The sequence below is a fragment of the Stigmatopora nigra genome, chromosome 15 (assembly GCF_051989575.1).
Source record: "Stigmatopora nigra isolate UIUO_SnigA chromosome 15, RoL_Snig_1.1, whole genome shotgun sequence".
NCBI classification, from domain to species: domain Eukaryota; kingdom Metazoa; phylum Chordata; class Actinopteri; order Syngnathiformes; family Syngnathidae; genus Stigmatopora; species Stigmatopora nigra.
Genome location: NC_135522.1, coordinates 11489457 through 11512500, shown reverse-complemented (window position 1 = coordinate 11512500; position 23044 = coordinate 11489457). Strand labels below are relative to the sequence as shown.

At 39.4% G+C, this 23044-nt stretch overlaps 1 protein-coding gene across 1 annotated transcript in view; it reads left to right on the top strand.

The window, feature by feature from the left end:
- col5a3a (collagen, type V, alpha 3a) overlaps positions 1–17247 on the top strand; it is a 73052-nt gene extending 55805 nt beyond the window's left edge. The window contains exons 48-67 of the mRNA XM_077735155.1: positions 4093–4146; positions 5914–5967; positions 6038–6091; positions 6158–6265; positions 6354–6407; positions 7078–7131; positions 7211–7264; positions 7346–7399; positions 7471–7578; positions 7657–7710; positions 7982–8035; positions 8102–8209; positions 11575–11628; positions 11722–11757; positions 13145–13198; positions 13277–13553; positions 14387–14499; positions 14589–14657; positions 14726–14959; positions 15980–17247. Coding sequence (XP_077591281.1) covers positions 4093–4146; positions 5914–5967; positions 6038–6091; positions 6158–6265; positions 6354–6407; positions 7078–7131; positions 7211–7264; positions 7346–7399; positions 7471–7578; positions 7657–7710; positions 7982–8035; positions 8102–8209; positions 11575–11628; positions 11722–11757; positions 13145–13198; positions 13277–13553; positions 14387–14499; positions 14589–14657; positions 14726–14959; positions 15980–16126 — 1794 coding nt within the window. The 3' untranslated portion in view covers positions 16127–17247. The remainder of the gene's footprint in view (positions 1–4092; positions 4147–5913; positions 5968–6037; positions 6092–6157; positions 6266–6353; positions 6408–7077; positions 7132–7210; positions 7265–7345; positions 7400–7470; positions 7579–7656; positions 7711–7981; positions 8036–8101; positions 8210–11574; positions 11629–11721; positions 11758–13144; positions 13199–13276; positions 13554–14386; positions 14500–14588; positions 14658–14725; positions 14960–15979) is intronic.
- Positions 17248–23044: the final 5797 nt, after the last annotated feature.

Sequence of the window (23044 nt, the reverse complement as noted above, 5' to 3'; positions counted from 1 at the left end):
TTGTTGTTGTGAGACAGCCAATGAGAACACAGTTGAGTTAAGTGAAATTGTCAAGCAAGAAGCAAAGCATCTGTGACAATTTCAAAATAGAATGGCGGATACAGGAAATGTTTTAACGTTTACGTACCTTGTATCTCGTTTTTGTGTCTTGCGGACACGTTTTCTTACCTAGTGGCATTCGGAAGTAGAGGTACGACTGTATTATTTCTTATATGCTTCAATTTGTTTTCATCCTTGCTTAAAATAGATATTTTTCATGAATTGTATTTCCCTCATAAATGCTAGTGACAGAAATAGATGTCAAATCTAAATCAAACTTAAATAAATTAAAAAAACAGGTTATTAGACCTTTAGGCCAAGTCATCTTGATCAGATTCGAGAAGCATTTTCTTGTACAAAGATTGCTGTTGTTGTTGTCTTGACACTGTTAAGACAATTGATTTTTTTTATTCCTCGGAGTCAGGGGCGAATGTCTTAGTTAACTTCCTGTGTCCCATTTTTAACCGCATGACAGACCCCATTAACATTAAAGAGAAATAACACTTTATACGACACTCATGGGCTTTTACCTTAGACGTCCAATCAATTTGGACATGGATTCTAAATGAATTGGATGTTTAACCGCATCAATAGAAATAACAACTAGTAATGAGCGTATGCAGCCAGTTCTTTGAGTTTAAATGAATTGGACGTCTATCCCTTTTAAATTCCATGAGATATAACACGCAGACACTCGCACACATACGAACACACATGCACAGACGCATTATGACTTGGGGATAAAACCAGAATGATTTTTATTTATTTTAATTTTTATTAATTTTCTTTTTATTAATATTTGACTTATTCCTTCACAAAAATAAAGGTTACCAATGACAATTAACAAGGAGTTCTGGGATCAAGGGTTCGATTCCAGGTCCGGATATTCCCGTGAAGCGTTTTTATGTTCTCGCTGGGCTTGCGTGGGTTTGCTCGGCTACCCCGGTTTACTCCCATAAACCAAAAAAAATGCAGTGTAGACTGTTTGAACACTCAAAATTTCCCCTAGGTATGCGTGTCAGCGTATGAGGATGAGCGTGAATCGTCTTCTTGTGCCATGCAATAGGCTGGGCACCAATTCAAGGTGTCCTCTGCCTGGTCCGCATGGTTAGATGGGATTGACTCCAGCACCCCCCACTACCCTTCTGTGAATAACCGGTTTGGAAAATGAATGAAAAAATAACAATTAAAAAATTCCCTCCATTGACCCTGGTCAAATTCATTTGAAGTAGGAGGGTGGGACATTAACGGTATCCTGACTTCAAATGGACTGGGCATCTAGTACGGCCATTGGCAGCCAATTTTCCCACTATAGCATGATATTGAGCAGTGCCATTGATATAGTCCAATCACGTTGTGTATAATAATCTTTCTGCTGTGAATTTAAATTAATTTGTCACCAGTTTACATCCAATTCTTTTGAGGGGGGCCGATTATTCACAGCAGAAAGATGGTTGCCACATAATAAGAACGATCATATTGAACGGCATAGAAAGATTTAAACAATAACATTTATTTATTATTTTTCCTTTCTGTAGTAACGAAAAAGAGGTGAAGCATTTTTTGGGGAAAATTATCATTGCGTTTATGCATTTTAGCAGGTAGTCTGCTAACGAGAAAGGAGGAAGACCCTGTGACAACTGCTAAACAGATTAGCCTCTCAACCGTGGCTGACTAATGAGTGTCCTCTTTTGTGACAGCCATCTCAGAGCGCCGTCAAGCATAAATGCACGCACTGCTATATTCTCCACAGCCCCACCGCTTTCACGACCAAGTTATGTAGTAAAATTGAGCCAAAACAAAAGGACCGAGTCATGAAGTGGGAGCCTGCCAGGGATGCTCGAGAGAGATCCGTGTGCCTCAATGTTATGGATCAGGACTTGTCACTAGTATTTCTACTGGAATGATATGCGTGTGTTCCTTTCTGTATATGAAGCACAAAAATTCCCAGGTTTATTCTAGTAAAACTGTGCATTTGGAATTCATTGCTTGGCCCACTACAGCATGGTATTGATCAGTCCAATGACGTTACGGGTGACTCTTGGCGGTGAATTCCTGCTCGTAACGGTTTTATCGAGTGCATGCTCTGTAAAGCTAACCTCCCTATACATAATATTGGTATTTTTAGGCCATTTTTTCAGCAGTTGCGGCCCGTTGGTGCGAGTGGATAATGCGTCAGCCTCACAGCTCTGGGGTCCTGGGCAATGTTCCCTCTAAGATGCACGCGTGCGCAATTGGGCACTACTCTCGTTTTCTCCACGCAGCAGCAATCAAATGGAGCGCACAAAATAAAATCCAAACTTTTCCCCCCCTTTCCCCATGATGGCGCCGTTCATGCAGCAGCCAGTGGCAGTAGCTCTGTCCACTCTTATGTTTTTCGTGCTTTACAGCCTCTCTATCTTTTTTTTAATTACATTTTAATATTTCCTAATACTTTCACCTTATATCGGTGGCCAGCCAATCGCAGGGCACAAGGAGACGGACAGCCATGCACACTCAGACCTATACCTAGGGGCAATTTTAGACTGTTCAATCAGCCTACCATGCATGTTTTGGGAATGTGGAAGGGAATCTGATTACCCAGAGAAAACCCACACAAGCCCAGGGAGAACATGCACAATTCAAACAGGTGGACCCACCTAGATTTGAACCCAGATCCTCCGCTGTGAGGCAGACGTGCTAACCACTCGTCCGCCATTTATTTGGAATGCTTTTGACCTTTTTTTAAAGATTGTTTTTTATTAAGAGGTATAATAAATAATTTAAGATTCTTTTTAAAAAAAGCTTATAATGAAGGCCATATATTGTAATTGATGCTTTTCTAATGTTTATAACATTAAAAACACATAGACAATACTTAACATTTTAATTGTTCATTTTAGTGATTGTTTTTAATCATTGAACAAATATAGGCCTAAAATGCAAAAACAAACAAAATTTCCTGTGAATGGATTTTAACAAATATACTCTACTTCAGAGACAAAAATAAACAGTTAAAACATTATGTCAGCAAAAAGCCTCCACATGTTAAAAAATAAGTAATTTTCGGTCTTCGAATGTTTGCCAAATACTCCAATAACTTGTGCTTTTGAAGCAGCTGTGGTGAAATGCTTGCTTTTGTGCACCAGCTCTATCTTGAGGGTAGCAATTATACTGTACTTTTCCATGCCCCACTTAACTATGAGCTGGAGCTCTTTAATACTAGCAATGTTGAGTACTTACTTCTCTGAAAAACCTTCACTGCAAGCCACTAATAAATGTGCAAGCAGGTTTGAAATTGAATACAGAATAAAATTTCAGTAATGTAGACAGACCCTGTATGGTCAAGTGTAATGGACTAATTTATGGTTGATAAGATACTCTCAACTGTAAACAAGGAATTGACAAATATACAACCTGGGTTCCAATCCCACTCAGCCGCAGTGTGATTGTGAGAGTGAATGGTTTTCTGCCTCTCTATGTGACCTTACGACTGATCGATCTACGATGCAGTAGTCTGCCTTTTGCCCGAAGACAGTTGGATTAGGCTCTAGCAACCCTTTTGAGGATGGGGGTTTTGGAAGATGAAAACAGAAAACAACCATTATGATTAAAAATGTTGACGGGTCATCTGAATACTTAGTATTTAATACTCCAATTCTCGCTCTATTACATCACATTTGCTGGGAGATGTTTTGTAAAAACACATTTAAAAATTAACCTAGCGATGCCACTAGTACAGTAATACCTTGATATACAAGATTCCCAACATATGAGGAAAATTCAGAGCAAATTTTTGCCTTGAGACATGAGACAAATTAAACACATGAGCATACGATGAACTCCATTTACAAGCTGCGCTGTAGTATTCATGACAAGAGGGAGGGGTTTAATTTAATATGGATAAAGGAGAAAAAGTTAGCAGACTGCGAGGAATTGAAAGTAAAGCAAGCAGCTGAGAAGGGGGATACTTTGACTTTAAGCTCGTATCTCAAGGTATTACTGTATTTTAATTTACCTAGTGTCATTGGGTGTAATTTAATTGATGCAAGATGGTATTTTCAATCTTCACAGGGACCCCCAGGACAACATGGACCCCGAGGCCCACAGGGCCTGATTGGTGCAGAGGTAATGGAATCAGAATGTTTGTTTTTAAAATGCTTTCATGATCGAATATTAATTGAAATGAATTTATCACTTCTAGACAATCCATTGTTAGTGAGAGCATTGACACTGAATGCAAATGTTTAAGTGCTGTTGACAATGATAGATGTCCAATCAATTTTGACAGGGGACTTTTGGTAATTTGCCCCTCGCAGTCAAAATGTATTTGACCTTTAACACAGTCAATGGCAGACAATGAATTAAGTGAGTGCTCTACATAAGCTTAATCGCAATACACTTAAAAAACAACTCCTTCTCGTGTTCACCAACACAGCTGGAAAAGCATACATATTCAGGGCTATGCCATGAGATGCATCAAGTCTTGAATGTCAAATGCATGACTGAGTGAGTCATCAATAAAACCCAATTCATTATCGAAGGAATAAACATATTCAAATTAACATGGTGGCCCACACTAGGGCATACACCTACTGCTGTCTGCTGATTGCCAAAGCAGGAGCTCTATTAAAAAGTTGGAATAAGGTCTTCAGGATGTAAATATTAGTAGCTTGACATTCCGTGTCATCAACAAATCTGAGATAATCTATTTTTTTGTTTTGTTGAAAGTAGGTAGTAGGATGAAGTGAAAGGGGTCGGATATTAATATGTTATCAAACCTTTATTCAATTGTATTTTCGATCAATTTTTGCCATGAGCATTGATACTTCTCTGGGAGACCAGGGTAAAGGAAGGGATGGTATGACAGGGCAAAGAGTCCAGTATAAAGACAATCGCAGTTTTAGTTACAGCTTCATTTATCATTTACAAGTACTTGACTGTAAATTCTAAGAGGAAGTTATATTTACCCAGGTAATGGCTATCCATCTGCATGTAGTGTCCCAATCTGATTAATTATTCAACATCGAAGTGCAGTGAGGCATCATTCATAAATGGACAAATACGTTCTTGAGTAATACTGCGTTGGTGGGATGATGTGAGGTAATGTGTTGCGTTTGTGTATCCTTTCTCTGTTCGTCTAAAACAGGGTTGTGAAAAGTTTTACGATGTTTGATCGCAAAAGTAACTGTACTTAGTACTTGTTTGTTTTTTAACTAACACATTTCTTTTGAAATTTGTGGTCATTGGGGTCAATTTGATTTTGAGCTACCATTTATGGTAATTCTGAATGGAAGATGAGGAAAATGTGAAAGCTGTTAACTCATTAGACTAGTGATCCTTTACTACCATTTAAGTCATTAGACAAGTGATCCTTTACTGCCAACCTCTTTAAATTAAATGGATTGGCTATCTACTCATAATGAATCTATATTTTAGTTTCACTTCAGTTATTCAGAGCCCCATGATTGGTCGTCTATCATGGTCAATAATGCTGAAAGAATTACTAAACAGTTTACTTTACTTTTTAAGAAAAAAATAAACCCATGACAAATATCCAGTGACCTGTGGTAGTGTAAAAAGAAATACTTATTAACACTTTTTGCAATCAAATACAGCATCCAGAAACCACATTTCAAGAGCAATATTTGAATTTACTTTGACAACTTTGACAATATGGCATAATAGCTATATTTTTTACTTTTTCACATAGTAGTGCTGCTATTTTTAGTACTACGAACCTTCACTTTGTTAAGAAAAGATAAAATCGCTTTGCAATCATATTTCAGAATGAGAACATCTGAAAAAAGGAGATGAAAAAGAGCCATATTTTATTGCGGTGCTGAATATTTTAAAGGTGTCCTTGTTTTTATTAGGTGATGTTCTGTCTTTCAGGGCACAGCAGGCATGCCGGGCGGGGTTGGTCAGCCAGGATCTAATGGAGAGAAAGTTAGCCACCCCTTTCAGAAAAAAACACATATCCTTATTTTTTATGTCACCAACTCGTTTTCCTTTTTAGGGTGAGGACGGCGAAACCGGAGAGATAGGGCCAGTTGGCGAGTCTGGTACTGCGGTGAGTCAATATAACATTTTCAAATCTATTTTAGCCACTTCTGTGACATCTTCTTCTGATGTTTAGGGTATAAAAGGAGACATAGGGGAGAAAGGAGACTTTGGACTATCTGGTTCGCCAGGACCTCCCGGAATTCGAGGAACACCGGGAGACGATGGACCTAAGGGCAATATTGTACGTAGAGCATTTTTATATTCATATAATGAAGTGAAAAAAGTATTATTAATGGTTTAGCTAGCTACTAACTAAGCTACTTTTCAAGGGCCCAGTTGGATTCCCAGGAGATACTGGACCACCTGGAGAAATCGGTCTCATGGTAAACAACTAAATCCCCTTTCCAATGTATGACTCCGCCCTCATTCCCATTAACATTGGTAATTATACCTGGCTGGGATTCCTATAATTATTTTTTTGTCATAAGTGAGCACATTATTGTTAAGTTTCTCTTCAGAGGTCCATTTTGTGTCTTGGCTGGCTGCAATCAACATTAGGCAGTAGCCGGGAAACACCGGTAATTGGTGGGCAGCCAATTTCAGGGCACAAGGAGACAGACAACCATTCACGCTCACACTAACACCTCGGGGCAATTTCGAGTGTTCAACCAGCCTAATATGCATGTTTTTTGGAGGATACCCGTACAGGGAAGAGCCGAACATGTAAACTCCACACTGGAAGGTCGAAACCTACCGGGGATTGAATCCTCGATCTCCAAACTGTGTGGAGATCCTAACTTTTTTCCACCATGCAGCAAAAATGAGGAAAACATATTTTCAAGAGTGATTTTTTCATTTTATATTTTGAAAATATATTTCAAATATATTTATCTCAATAAATTGTTAATAAATTTAAAATCGGATATTCATCATCCTCACTATTTATTATGGACAGCAAAAAACCCATGTAAAGCTTATATTAGCATGAAACCAAGGCAAGTCAATCTGAACCTGCACTTGTTATTTTTATTGATAATAATTATGCCCATTTAGGGTAAAGATGGTGGACCTGGACCTAAAGGTGATGATGGAGAAACGGGCAATGTGGTGAGTTTGTTTTAAGGTCATTGTATGATTGTTTCTTTTAAATCTGTACAAATATTTGTAATTAAATTACCATCTGCAGGGACCTGCAGGTGCTTCTGGAGAGCCAGGTCCTCCAGGACCTCCTGGCCGAAGGGTTAGCTTAACATTTAATGTGCATTTCACATGTTTAAAAAGTATTCTTTCCATTGACACACTATTGAATTTCCTCTTTCAGGGTCACTTAGGCACTGGAGGAATCGAAGGGAAGCAAGGAATGAAAGGAGACAAGGTGAGCGTGATGACTTATAGCTTAGTAGTCATTATGTTTTCATTTTCTGATGAGTCTTATTTGCTTGGTAGGGAACCATGGGTAACCAGGGCACAGTAGGTAGGACGGGCCCTGTTGGACCGCAAGGCCATCCGGGGAAGTCTGGTCCAAATGGCCTTTATGGCATTCCAGGCCCTGCGGTCAGTACACAACATTTCTATCCATAAAGTAACACTTTATTTAATGTATAATGGTGCATTTCTTTCTTATATCATAAGGGTGAGCAAGGGTTAACTGGTTCACAAGGACAAGCTGGACTACCCGGACCAATGGTGAGCTCCTTACATTGAGCTAGGGCGCAATTTAATCAATTCCTTTATTTTAAACCATTTTCAACATTAATGACGGCGGAAGATGTCCAATCCCAATTACAGTCAAAAGGCATTGTACGTCTACTGCCGTGGATGATAGGCGATTAGTTAAACGAGTGCCCCGTAAGGAAAAAAATACTAAACAAAGAAGTCATGCTTGTTACATGAAAGGCCCTACATTATGGTTGAGAAAAGTTGCTAACTAAAATGTGATATTTGTTTTAAAAAAAAGGGACCACCTGGACTTCCAGGATTGAAGGGGGACTCTGGAATAGAGGGAGACAAAGTAAGAATTCTCATGAAGATAGATTATCTTGTTGGAGAAAAAGTTTAACCATGTGTCTACATGCAGGGTCATGGTGGGTTGCTTGGCCTAGTGGGCCCACCAGGAGAACATGGTGAGAAGGGGGACAGGGGCCTGCCTGGCATTGATGGAGTACATGGCCCAAAGGGAGATGAGGTATTAACGTTTGGAACATTGAACATATACATATAGTGTTTTGAGGTTTGAGTATCAATGCGTAATAACTTGTTAAATTTCCTCTGTTACATTTACCTGAGTAACTTTTTTGTGAAAAGAAATATTTGAAATGGTAGTTTTACCACAGAACTCTTTAAAATCTTACTTGATCAAATGTGTGAAGAAAGGCTGCTTTTGTGCTGCTACATTCTAGTAATCGACAACCGTAGCAACAGTGTCTACATAACTCCATTATTGGCACAACCGCGGGTGAACACACAGCTGGACTAAAATGCACGAGACAGGGCCAGACCGGAGGCAATGTGAGGATACACATTTATTCACCTGGAATTAAACACGGGTCAACAGAAGGAATCAACACAAAATACCTGATTCCAAAAACATGGACAAACTAAACTGAAAACAAGAAACACAGATGATCGTTGTGCTTAGCTTCCAACACGAAGCACAAGCTGGCAAAAAAACACTGTAACCGAAAGAGCTAGGGATAATGACAAACAGGTGTTGAGAAGGTCATTGGAAGATGAAAGCTACCATAGTGACAACAGATAAACACAGCAACCAATCAAAACAAAACAGGATAATGTGTTACTTTAAAGCGAAAAAGAAAATCGTCGCACGTGGTATTTCTGAGACACTATATTTTGAAAGGATCGTCTACTGTATTTTCGAAACTGTGTTGCCTGCACGTGGACGAATTCAAAAAGGAAGTCAAGTGAGCAGTACAATCAGGAAGTGTGTCCGTGGCAGTCTAGTTTTGTTGTACCTTTCCTAATCACCAAGTCTCTAGAGGCAATAATTGTATGAGATACACATTACACAGAAATCAATGCTGATATTTTAGCGATTGACCGCAAGACCTTCGATCAGCCTTAACAACTATTGGGATTTGCTGACATGGTAAACACTACAAACACATGTATCAAGGCTACTCGCGTCTGGCCAGTTCAACTACTGGTAAAAGGTAAGATGGCGGCGCTCTGACCGAACAACGGCAGGAATAAGGGAGTTTTTTCACGTTTATATTTTTTTCTGAATTTCATTCATAGATTTCAAAATCTATTTTGTTTAGCATTTTATCAGTTTAGCTTTTTTTTTAAATATTGGACACATTTCTTGCGTTATGCCGTTTCCTCTTTGTCACCTTGCATTTTCATGCATGTTAAGTCTAATTTGTGCACATATAAGCCATAGCCTTGGTTCAGTCATCTTTAGTTTTTTGTTACAAATACGGCTTATATGCGAGAAAATACGGTACCACTTTTGACTACTCCACCATCGTCTGGAAATGCGTGTCCCAAATCGACCTATCATTCATGTAACAGAAACATTCATTCATTTTTTTAACTACTTCTCTCACCCCCCTCTCTCTCACGAGGACGAGTGGGTGTGCTGTAGCCTTTCCCAGCTAACTACAAGCTCCAGGTGGTGGACACACTGAAATGGTCAATCAATCAAATCAATCAAACAATTAAAAACCTTTATTGTCATCATACACAGCTGTGTGTAACAAAATAAGTCGTGCTACTCCACAAAGTGTGTTTTCCCAGTAAAAGAACATAAATAAGTAATATAAAAATATAGAGTCACATCCTTTTAAGGTAAATTCTAGAAAATTGCACAATCTAACATTTTGCACATTTTTAGTGCACATCCCAAAGTTATTGCACAGAAGGAATTGTGTGTCATGCTAGCGCAAGTTCAGAGTCCTGATGGTTGAGGTAGCAAGGGCTGGCAATGGCCCAACATCTTTTCATGTTATCTCACCCCGAAGTTATTACACAGAAGGGATTGTGTGTTGTGCTACCGCAAGTTTAGAGTTCTGATGGATGTGGGGGAAAAACTGTCCTTAAGCCTATTTGTCCGTACTTTGTGAGACCTGCCAGAGGACAGCAGGTGCAACCGGTTGCAACCAGGGTGGTATGGGTCCCCCGACAATGTTCCTGGCTCTGCTGAGGTAACAAGGGCTGGCAATGTCTTCCAGTGAGGGCAGAGAGCAGCCGACGATCTTCTGGGCAGTGTTAATCACTCTCTGCATGGCCTTTCTATCTTCTGCCATGCTTCCAGCGTACCACACTATAATGCAGTATGCAAGGATGCTCTCCACAGTGGCTCTATAGAAGGTTACCAGAAGCTTAGTGTCCAAGTTGTTACTCCTGAGTACCCTGAGGAAATGTAAGAGAAGTTAAGAAGTTGGTTAAGAAGTTTTTTATCCAGCAGCAAATGGAAGACAATAGTCCAAGGTGGAAGAATTTGTCAGTCAGAATGTCCGGTATTGTTATGTTGAAGGCTGAGCTATCTATAGTCAATGAAAAGCATCCTCACGTAATTCCCATGGTGATCCAGGTGGCTCAATGCTGTGTGTGATGCTATGGCGATAACATCCTCAGTGGACCTGTTTGCTCTATAAGTAAACTGGTGAGGGTCAACTGAGGGAGAGATTCTATTCCTGGTATAGCGGGTGACCAACTTTTCAAAGCACTTCATGATGTCAGGTTTAAGACCATATACATTCAATAATATCGGAGCAGAGGAAACACACAGCCACCCGTAATGAGAATTTAACTCACTTCATATGAAGGAGGGAGCCAGAAAAGTTAGCGCTGGGAGATGTCTATCCTCCAGCGTAACCAGATCGAATCCCTGGCAACTCCCCACAGACGAACTGGTTTTATTAACACAGGATCATGTGACAGAGACAAACTTTAGGCGGGAAGGTGAACAAAGAAATGGGGGTGTTGTGATAGATAACACCCCCCCCCCCCTAACTAAAAGGAGTCGTTATGGGAGTTACCACAAGGTCGTGCAAAATTCTATTCCAGTGACTACACTATATAAACCAAAAGACATAATAATAAGCATAAAATACAGTCATACTTCACACATGATCACAGGCGTGAGTGCAATCTGAGTGGGCTGACTATCCAAGGAAATCCCGGAAGTCTTGAGATGTCCTCGGGGATATTGTAGGTCTGGTGGCAGTCTGTTGTGATGGATATATTGCATCTTATTCAGAGAGTAATTAAATCCTGGCGACTGTAGAAAAAATTGCCTCGCATATGTTAGTGCATAACGAACAACACCAAATTGGAGAGCATTTAGCCGCTGCACCTGTGCGCGCCGCCATCTTGACAAAACCTTTTAATAAATCTAATAGTATAGTTCGATTTTTCTTTTTGCCCTCATTTACTCATCGGCTTCCATAAACATACCTTTTCTGCCAACCTACAAATGGAGTGGTCGTTTAGCAGTGACACAATTATTTCATTTCACAGCAGAAGAATGTTTGGATGGCACCTCAAACTTAACGTAGTATACTTAAACTGCATTCTCGTCGCATTTAGGGTGTTGCTGGCTCACATGGTCCTACCGGACCACCAGGACCACCTGGTCTGTCAGTAAGTTACAATTACTATTTCAACTGCATCTCTGCATTATATTATTAACTTAAATGCAACCAAGTCTTTTTTTTATCTGATTTTCCTTCTTAGGGTTCTGGTGGAGATAAAGGATCTAAAGGCAATGTGGTGAGTCAAAAAGACCCTTTTCAGTTTTTGCATGATACTTTATGTTCAAACACCTCTATTGGTTTTAGGTACAAGAGAGAGAGTGGATATCATGAAATGTGTACATTGGGTCCCTTGAAATAGGATTTTGATGTTCTTTCATTTTTTATTTAAAATTACCATTGACCATATATGCACACAGCTGCATAATCCTAGTAGAATCCATGTTATCAGCCATTCATTCATTTTCTGAAACGTTTGTCCGTACAAGCGCCACAGGGGGTGCTGGAGCCTATCCCAGCTAACTCTGGGCACCATGCGGGGGACATCCTAAAGCGGTGGCCAGCCAATCGTAGCATAGATTCAGAGCTCAATCAGCCTTCCCTTCATGTTTTGGGAATGTGGGAGGAAACCAAAGTACCCAGAGAAAACCCATGCAAGCCCGGCGAGAACATGCAAACTCGACACAGTGTGAACTGACATAGGATCAAACCCACCACCAGAACTGTTAGGCTGATGCACTAACCACTCGCCCGCGAGGCCTCCTGGCTTTTCACTCTTTAAAGAGAAATACATTGACTCAATCCATCCAGTTAAAATGGATGATACGTCTCCCATGCCAATGACGCAAAATGAGGAGTATTCATAGATGGTCCTTGCAATCTAATGAATTGGACATTCATCACTGTCAATGGCATGAAATATGTTAACTTTAAATAAATATTTATGCAATATAATATAAATACAATACAAATTAATGCATTAATAAAACTTTGGTTCCATTTTATTAAAAGAGGATCATTAAATAAATTTATGTTTCTTTTTTTTATTTATTTGACATCTTTAATTAAATGGGAGAGACAGTAAATTGTAGATTGTTTAACTAAACAGATAAGCCTGTAATTAATAAAAATCATCTATTCAATAAAAAAAGAACCTGCAAGTATTCTCTTTATGTAAAATGTTAATATATTTTAACTGATGATTCTTTTTTGTTTCTATATAGTGTACAATTTTATGTATTATAAATAATTTAAAAAAAATAATATTCATAAAAATAATTTAAAAATTATAACTGTGACCTGGTGTCCACATAGATATTTAAAACATGACATTTTGGGTCACACAGCCCACAATTGTTTAGCAAAAGGTAATATTGTAGCCTTTAGGAACAGAATTGTGGTGGATATTTTAAAGATTAACTCATTGCCTGCCACTGACAATGGTAAACGTTACATTCTCTCCGAATACAAATGGATTGGAAATCTATTAGTCACAAACACATTTCAATTCACAGCTAAAGGATGAAAGGAGCCCGTGATTGAACGTCTTTCATACTCAATGCCCCTTAAAGAACTAAGAAAGTCTGCATGTGGGAAATGATTGAGGCTTCTCTTCTGCTTTCCAGGGTGGCATTGGTCCCCAAGGTGATCCAGGCCCTGCTGGCCCGCCAGGACCCCCAGTTAGTACATATGATGATCATCCCCACAGTGTTCTGGATCTTTCCCTTTTTGATGTTCGTGTCCCCAATTAATACTAGGGACAAGCAGCTACAGTGGTCCAACCTATGCCCACCCACGAAGGCAGGAAGAAGAAAAGACGAAACTCGTCTAAGGATAAGGATGTGGCAATCAATATGGAAGACTTCCTGCAAGCAGATCAGCCTTCAGAAGGGGAGAATGGAATGGAGGAAGTCTTTGCTACGCTTTCATCCATGAAAACGGAGGTGGAGCTAATGAGGAGGCCCCTGGGGAGCTTTGAAAGCCCGGCACGCACTTGCAAGGAGCTCATGATGGTGCAACCAGATTTCAAAGACGGTGAAAAAGCACCTTTCTTTACTTTACTCGCTAATCTTGTCAGCAAAAAGCTTTCTTGACCAAAAAATATGTCTTTAAGCAGGGATATCAAACTAATCTTTGTCATTGTGTTGTAGTGAGTTTCTTTTGGTGGGCAATTATGGCAGCCAAGATTGATAACTACTTATTGCTTTGTGACATTATTGGGATAAAATGTTTCCTCTTTTTTCTTCTTAGTATAAAATACAAAAAGGAGAAAGGTAGTAAATATTCAATAAGAAAACAGAAAAGGGAATTCAATCTGAAATCTGAGCTCGGACAAATTTTAACTCTTTCATTACCATTAGCAGTGATAGATGGCCACTCATATGCTGTTTAAAAACTAAATAAGTTTTTCATTAATAGACATCCTATCCATTTGAAGTGAAAAAGAAGGCAATGTTGATTTTACTTTGCCTTCGTCTTTTGCCGTCAATGGTAGATAATGTGTTAATATCAGACTAAAGGTTAATATTTCCATTTTGTATGGCTTCAATGGAATTCTTCATAATTACTCATTACATAAGGTGCCATTAACAACTCTGCAACATTCGTTCAATCATTGTCAGCCCTCCCTTTTACAACAGTTTGGGTGTTTACTTGAGCTTTTTTTGTTTCTTGAAAGCCATATAATTGGACATTTATCATTGTCAATGGAAGCGCTAATTAGTTGGTACCATAAGCAGAAATATAGAGAGAAGCCCTCTACTGGCAAGAACTGTGACGAAACTAAGCTTGACATGTTTTGTCCTAAACGATTAGCATACCGTCTTCTCGTTATTATGTATGACAACTTGTTCCTGCGTGACTCGCAGGAGACTATTGGATTGATCCTAACCAAGGCTGCAACCGAGATGCCATCAAGGTCTACTGCAACTTCACAGCTGGCGGTGATACATGCTTAGACCCGGAAAAGAATATTGAAATGGTGCATTATTTGTGTGTTTGAAATATCAGCACAAATTAAGTTTGCCAGCCGAAGCAACTAAATGCTATAATTGTTTCATGTACATTTAGGTGAAACTAGCAGCTTGGAGCAAAGAGAAACCTGGAAGCTGGTACAGTCAATACAGAAGAGGCAAGAAGGTACAAATTGCAAAACTGAGTGTCTCATCTGAAATAAGAGCTAACGTTCATGGGTTCTTTTCTATCAGTTCTCTTACAGCGACATGGAGGGCAACACTGTCCAATTTGTTCAACTGACTTTCCTTAAACTACTGAGTGCCACAGCTAATCAGCGCTTCACATACTTGTGCCAGAACTCGGCGGGCTGGTATGACGGCACGTCGCGCTCCTACCGGCATGCCCTGAGATTCAGGGCTGCCAATGACGAAGAACTCACACAGCTCAAAAGCTCATTTATCCATGCCGTCCATGACGGATGCCAGGTAAGATAAATGAGCATTCACATTCACATGTTTCACCTTGCTTGCAATTCAGACCTGTCTTCCATTGAAAATATCTGGTGGATTATGAACCATAAAGACATTTTGCAGACCCTGGCTGTTAAACAGGTGAAGCTGTACATCAATTAAGAATGGAAAAAACATACCTAAAAAAGCTTAAACAATTAGCCTCATTATAGTTCCTTTTCAGCACATTCGATGCCATTGACACCGTGAGAAATCTAATCCATTTAGAATAGGAGGGATAGCAGTAAACGAACATAAGTTTATTGGCCGTCATTCATTCCAGTTTAAATTAATTGGTTCTCGACTAGTGACAAACTCATTTATGCCATCAACCTGGCCTGATGACGTCCTCTCCCAACTCCAAGACTACTTTGAACAGACACACTGAGAGACTTTCAATCATGAGGGCCCTGGCACATTCGCAGACCATGACCATGGTCACTATTGAGAAGACCATCCAAGTGTACCCAAACTGGAAACTGTGGATGACCAGTCAGGTCTGATCACTCCTCCAGGCCCATAATACCTTTGGCACCAGGGCACTCTACAAATGCAGCTCGTTCCTGGGGAGAGGCATCAAAGCAGACTACAAGGGGAATATCGAAGGGGCACCTCAACAACACCCAAACAATATGCCAGAGCATACATCTTAAAGGCTCTGCTACAACTCCTGTGGACTCACTGGCAGATGAGCTAAACAACTTTTTTGCTGAATTTTTGGAATTTTTTTTAAACCATTTTTGGTGGTAGACGTCCAATCATGTTCTGCAAATGAATTTTTCACAGGTAGAGGTCCAATCATTTGAAATGCAAGTGTGCCAAGGTATGAACACTCTATTCACTGCCAGCCCTACCACGTCGAATGGATTGGACATCTACTTGTGACAAAATCATTCATATCCACACCAGAAGGCTGAAAATAGCCTAATTGTTGGGCATTTGTCATTGTCAATTGCCCTAAAAGAGTTAATAATAGATTCAACATTTCTCTTTCAGATGCGTAAAGGTCATGAGAGTACAATTCTGCAGATGGACTCACCCTCGGCTGAGCTGCTGCCCATTATGGATGTGTCAGCAACAGACTTTGGTGACAGCAATCAAAAGTTTGGATTCAAAGTTGGACGCGTGTGCTTCACTGGCTAAGAAGAGAACCAATGCCAAAAATAATTACTAGACCACTGAACACTGCAAAACCAAAGAAATGGGAGTTTTACCACTGCCCTGAGAAATATTTATTGTTCTATTATGTTGTATATTATTTAAGACATTCTTCACAAAACATGTTGGGAGGTCTTTTGGCTTTACACAAAAAAAAAAGGCATTCATCAGTTGGTATAAAAGCAACAAAGGGAAATAAGATTAATTCATCTATTGGGTTTGTTTTTTCCAATTTCATTCCATTCCAATTGACCCCATGCAAAGATACATTTGTGATCTATTGAAGCTTTTGAAATAGTAATTCCCAGATATTAATTTGCATGCTTGATGGTCACTGTAGAGCCAAATGCAATCCTACATCCAACCAACTGAACATGTTGTATCTATTCACATACGTACAGATTAGCAGTTTTGCAAGAAAGATGAATTGTCCCTTCTATTCTTCACATACAGTTTGATAAATGCAATTAGCATGTAAGAAGTACTGCAAATTAGGATCAATTTCAACTAGTGCTGGGCAAAATGACAATATCGCCAAAACAATAGTAAATTATGAACTAATAAAATATGAGTACTCAACTCTACGGTACTACGATACTTCTTCATATATGAAGTTGAGCGGCCACTTGATATTTCCTATATCAGCAAACTCGCTGTGTTACATCCCCACATAACACAAACATATGGATCTAATATATGATTGACTGTGATAGGACAAGTGTTTGTGTAGCTTTGTAAACCTCACAGAACTTCATCTCATTTGGTAGCATTGAATACAAGTCTCACGGATGGGCAATGATTGCACATTTTAATCATAATTAAAAAAATATAATACAACAATTAACTTTTTTATAGTCACATTGTCATACACACAATCCAATAAAACACAATATAATATATATCAAAATACTACAGAAAATACATAAGAAAAAATACATAATACAGTATAATGACAATAAAAGCATTCAATTCAATTCCAAAGTGGTATTTAGCACACTTTCATTATAAAAGCCAATGGAAATGTGTTTTTAAATTTAATTAGAGATTAATTGGAGAATCATTGATGGTATAGTACCTCACAACTTTGCAGATCGACGATTGTGCATTTACCATGTTGAGGCTCGGATCCGCTAAATATATATGAAAAGTTTATTGTGTAGGAACAATAATACAAACATGAATTGCGGGAGCAAGTCACAATAGCCAAGTATTGCAATGACATCTAGAAGTTACTTTCTGCCTTCAGGAGTTAAGTAATGGTACAGAGAGGGTTTTAAGTCCAGATATTTAATAGACACCATAAAAAAAAACGCTGTCTCTGCTTTGCAATTATTGACCGATTGTGGCTGGGTATGGGACTTATCAACCGCAATAATTTTGGTATTAAGCTCTACACAGCCTAATAATTTCAAAACGTATGCTTTACTACACTTATTACAAAAACTGATATAAATATGTATAAATATGTACATTTAAAATACATCTATTTGAACCAAAATGAATCAGAAGATATAATGAAAATAAGTAATCACGTAATATTAACCACACTTTTACACATAATACGATAATGAATTCAAAAGTAGTATTTAGCACAGTATTATAAATATATACTGCCATTTTAAATCACATAAACAGTTTTCCACTAATACCTAATTTCCTAACATTAACGGTGAGAGATGTCTTATCTGTGGTGTCCAATCATCATTCAGTTGAAAATTGAAAGTAGAAGTCTATTACATTTGAAATGGGAGGGGGGCATTGAAGGAACCACTTCAAATGATTTGAGCCTCTCGCTTCATTGGTGGCAGCCAATGAGATAATGAAAGTAAAAATAACTAATAAACATGTAATTTTTTAAAATAACCTTTTCCATTTATTGCCTTTCCCCCCATTAAAAAGTATAAAGTAGGTGCTTATGATGTGATACAACCTATTTTGTGATGGAATTTTCCCCCATTTTTACCCAGCACTAGTTTGAACTACACAATCAAACATAAGTGTTTTTTCCCCAAGTCCTAACTTCCAAATTTGTACTGTAGTTGTTTCCTTACTGCGAGAACAATTCAGTGCCTGAGCACACTGATTAAAAACATTCATTTCCACCGCACTTCTTACCAAGAGACAAGGCATGCAATTCCTTTTACTTTAGAGCTCCACTCGTAGACATTTGTTCCTCTGTATTATTTATATGTTGAAACATGAACGTGTTACTTATGCTTTGTCGGTGCTATTTTAATTTCTTACTTTATTCATGTGTCTGAACGTACAGGATGAGCTTGGGTGCGGTTGGCAATTGCTCCTTCTGCAGAAAGCATCATCCTCTGAGGAGGTTTGGAACAAGAGTGCTGAAGGCAGGGGGTGGGGGACTTACATCTTCCGGCTGACTGTGCCATTTCATAGGGTCAATGAAGGTCACTAGGGACATCTCAGTGTAACATGGTTTGCAGTTTTAAAGGGAAACTCCACTTGCACATTGATCTCTTGTTCAGTCTCATTATTTGTGAGAGCTTTGCACCGAAACCAGACACAGCTATACAATGTTCGATTTTTTTATTTTTGGCATTCTTTCATGAGCTTTTGAAAATTACAAAGAAGTTTGGAATTTGATTAGATTTGACAAAGTAATTCCAGTTGTTCTCCTACAAATGCTAAAACGATAAAATCTCTGAAAATGGGAATTTCATATAAAAACCAAGCTGAGGAGACCTTAACTAATTCACTCACAGCCCAGGTCACATATTATTCATTCGTTTTCTCAATCTTTTTATCCTCAGTAGAATCACGGGGGGTGCTGGAGCCTATCCTAGCTCACTTCGGGCCAGAGGCGGAGGACACCCTGAATCGGTGGCGAGTCGATCGTAGGGCACAAGGGGACAAACAATCATTCACACTCACACTCATACTTAGGGGCAATTTAGAGTGTCCAATCAGCCTACCATCCATGGTTTTGGAATGTGGGAGGAAACCAGAGTAACCGGAAAAAAAACATGCAGGCCCAAGGAGAACATTCAACCTCCACACAGGTGGCCTGACCAGACTATCCCAGCCAACAATGGGCACATGGCAGGGGACATCCTTAATTGGATGTTTGCCAATCGCAGTGCACAAATTAATGCAAATAGGATAAATGTATCATAAATTGAAATACATCACTACATCTTGGGTGAAATGTTGAAATAAATATAAAACATTACCTTCACTTCAAATGGATTGGACATCTACTAGTAATAACTCAGGTAATTCCAGTCAAAAGGATGAAAGTTGTCACAGGATTTTGCGTATATCATTGTTAATGGCACTGAAATTGTAAAATGTGTCATCTCTGTTCATTTACATCAAGTGATCACTATGTTAATGTCTTTAAATGATGGTGCTGTTTTTTTGACGTCACTTTTGTCTGACCCTGTGTTATCTCTCCAATGTGTGATTTTTGTTTCTACAGATATTCCTTAGACATTCAGATGTTTACCCTGAACTGAACTGTATGCAAATGAAAAAAAAAATAAGTCGCTTGAATAAAGGCGGTGTAGAAAAGATGGTTTGAAGTGAGTCTGCTGACATTCTAGAAGTGAAGTTGTAGTATGACGACATCTGCACTTTTATGCCCCAACTTTTTATTGAATTTAATTGTAAGCTTTTATTGTTATTATACAAATATAATGAGATTTAAAGCTTTCACCACATTGTGCAAAAATAACAACAGACAGACAAATAAATAATCAATAAATAAGTACTCTAAGTGAGGTCAGCAGAGTGAAGCAGGCTTGTTCCATCTAAAGTCCAGGATGAGTTCCATAGTTTTTGGAGACATTCAGCACCAAGTTGCACCACTCGCTGAGTCTATCGACACAACAACAAACGGGAGACAAAGTTGGAAACCTTCACGTGGTGTCTCCTGAGAGGCCGCTCGCCGCGGCCTGCTAATTCCAACAAATACCACTCAGAGCTGCCAACAAGGAACGTGGCACCCTACGTTTTCATCCAGCCGGAGATATTTGACTGCCCCTCACCTCCGACTACCCCCCGGATGAAATAATCCGCGTTCCAGTGGCAGCTCTAGCGCTGTCTGAGGGTAATCCTCAGGCGCTTGTAGTGCAACAACAACAACAACAACAACAACAAACAAGCAGACACAAAGAAAATCAATATATAGTAGAAATAAATAATTAAAGAATCAATAAATGAGGAATAAATAAGTAGTCCGAGTGAGATCAGCAGAGCGGAGTGGGCTTGTTCTGTTAGAAGTCTTGAATGGGTTCCACATTTTTGGAGACGTTCAGCGCCTAGTTGCACCAATCGCTGAGTCTATGGACACAACAACAAACAAGCAAACACAGAAAATCAATACATAGTAATGATAAATAAATAATCACTAAATAGCAATGGATTAATAAGATTAGGTCCTAGGTGCAGAACTCGGGTTGAGTATTGAATGTTTTTTATACACACCAATGAGCATATTCTTCTCCTTCAGAGTGAAGTTGGGAAAGTTAAATGGAAATGACAATTAATTTCCTTCATTTGTTTTTCCAACAGTTTTGAATCAGTCAATTTTAATCACACTTTCCCTCTGAATTCGACCCATTTCTGGTGCCTACTCGCAGTAATTACTCACCTCTTCATCTTCACTATCTTATCTCCAGAAACAGTACAGCCCCAATGTGTAAAGGCATTTCCACACACACACACACACACACACACACACACACACACACACACACACACACACACACACACACACACACACACACACACACACACACACACACACACACACATACACACACACACACACACACACACACAATAAAGACATTCTGCTCCCTTTGAACTCGTTAAACACACTGAGTTCTCCTAACAAAGTCCAAGTTATAGTACAGAGAGCCCTTCAGTTAACTGAGTCCTGTTCCCACACTTGACAACGGAACCAACATTTTCTTCTAAGTTTAACTTCACTCTTCAAAATGTAAAAAAATAAAAATGTAAAAAAGGTGTTGTGGCGCCCCGGTGGGGCGAGTGGTCGGCGCGCCGGCCTCACAGCTCTAAGGTCCTGGGTTGAAATCCAGGTCACATCCAGCTGTGTGAAGTTTCCATGCTCTCCCTGCGCCTGCGTGGCTTTCCCCCATAAACTCTGGTTTCCTTCCACATTCCAAAAACATGCATGGTATGCTGATTGCACACTCTACATTGCCCTGGGTATGGGTGTGAATGTGCATGGTTGTCCATCTCCTTGTGCCCTGCGATAGGCTGGCCACCGATTCGGGGTGTCCATCGCCTCTGGCCTGGAGTCAGCTGGGATAGGCTCCAGCACCCCATGAGCCTAAAGCGGTTCAGAAAATGAGATGAGAGAGATATTTTTGACCCAGCTGATTTGCTCACATTTTCAGTTCACCCATAATAAAGTAATCCAAAAGTTAATGATTGTTTATGTAACATTATAACATGAATCATACATACAGCCCAATCAGTTGCGTTACTGTCCTTAACTTTAGATAATTGGTTCTTAACCTGGGTTCCAAAGAATCCTACGGGATTGGTGAGTCGGTCTCAAGAGTTCGGTGGAGCCTCTGCTCCAACTGCGGAGGTCAAGATACATCGACTCACTATGTCTATTCACGATAACATGCCCCACTTGACCATCACTGTTTGCAGATGACATTTCTTGGCCAGTCAGTCTGCAAGGAATTTATAAATGTTTAATTTTTTTTAAATCATATTTTATTTTACACTAAAGTAGGGTTCGGTGAATGCGTATATGAAACTGGTGGGGTTCGGCAGCTCCAACACGGTTGAGAACCACTGCTTTAGAATATGTGAACCGGAATTTGTTAGACTTTGGCATCCTGCGACATTGGACTTTTGTGACCAAAAAAAGAGCATCTGATGAGATGCGAGAGTTTGGTCTGAAAGAACCATATTTTTAACAATGCATTCATTAGTACTTCTTTCTTTTCGGCATTCTTTTTATGGTAAGCTTAGTTTTCGTGGTAATTTGCTGTACCCAAAGGGAGGGTTTTTTTTATATATTTCGTGTCGTGTGCTGACCTGGCCCATCTGTCAAATTTTTAGTCAATGTGGCCCCCAGACCAAAAAGTTTGCCCACCCCTGGTCTAAAGCACAGGTGCCAAACCAATTCCATAGGGGCGAAGTGGGTACGGGTTTTCCTCCCTAGAAAATAGCGCAGACAGTTAGGCCAATGAGGTCTGCTGAAAGAAGTAGTACCTGATTGCAATCAACTGATTACTGTTGTAAGAGAATGAAAAGGTGTTGTCTTGGTGGGTTGGAACAAAAACCTGCAGCCACTTGGCCCTTTCTGGAATTATTTTGACACCTGTGACCTAAAGCTTGCAAGACGGACATGTTCTGAAACTGCATTGTTTTGCAATTCATCACACCAAAGTGCTACTATGTCGCAAAAAAAAAAACGGCAATAATAACACACATTAAAGGTTTAATAATATATTAATATGGTGATATACAGCAACACTTTGCACATAAATCGTTACACAAATGTACTCCAAGACATCTTCCAGGTTTGTAGTTTCCCAATTTTTGTTAAATTCATTCTAAGATTGCTCTTGGTTGGGCTGGACACCTCATTGATGAGAGCGTAGTTCAGATTAGGGTCACAAATAGGATTTGCAATAGACCATGTGCCATTACTGACACATCACTAGTGACTTTTTTCCAAGGCACACCCCCATCTTGCAAGCCACAGAAGGAAGATTCCTAAATTTGTTGTCATGGGGTTTTTATTTTCCTATACTCTTGATAGTAATGCAGGATATTTTTGCATTTTCTTTGCTAAGTTGTTTGCTGATTACTTACAGTGCTAGACATCAAATTGAAGTGAAAGGGCTGGCAACGAAAGATTCGTCCACTGGCTACCAATCTCCCACTTCA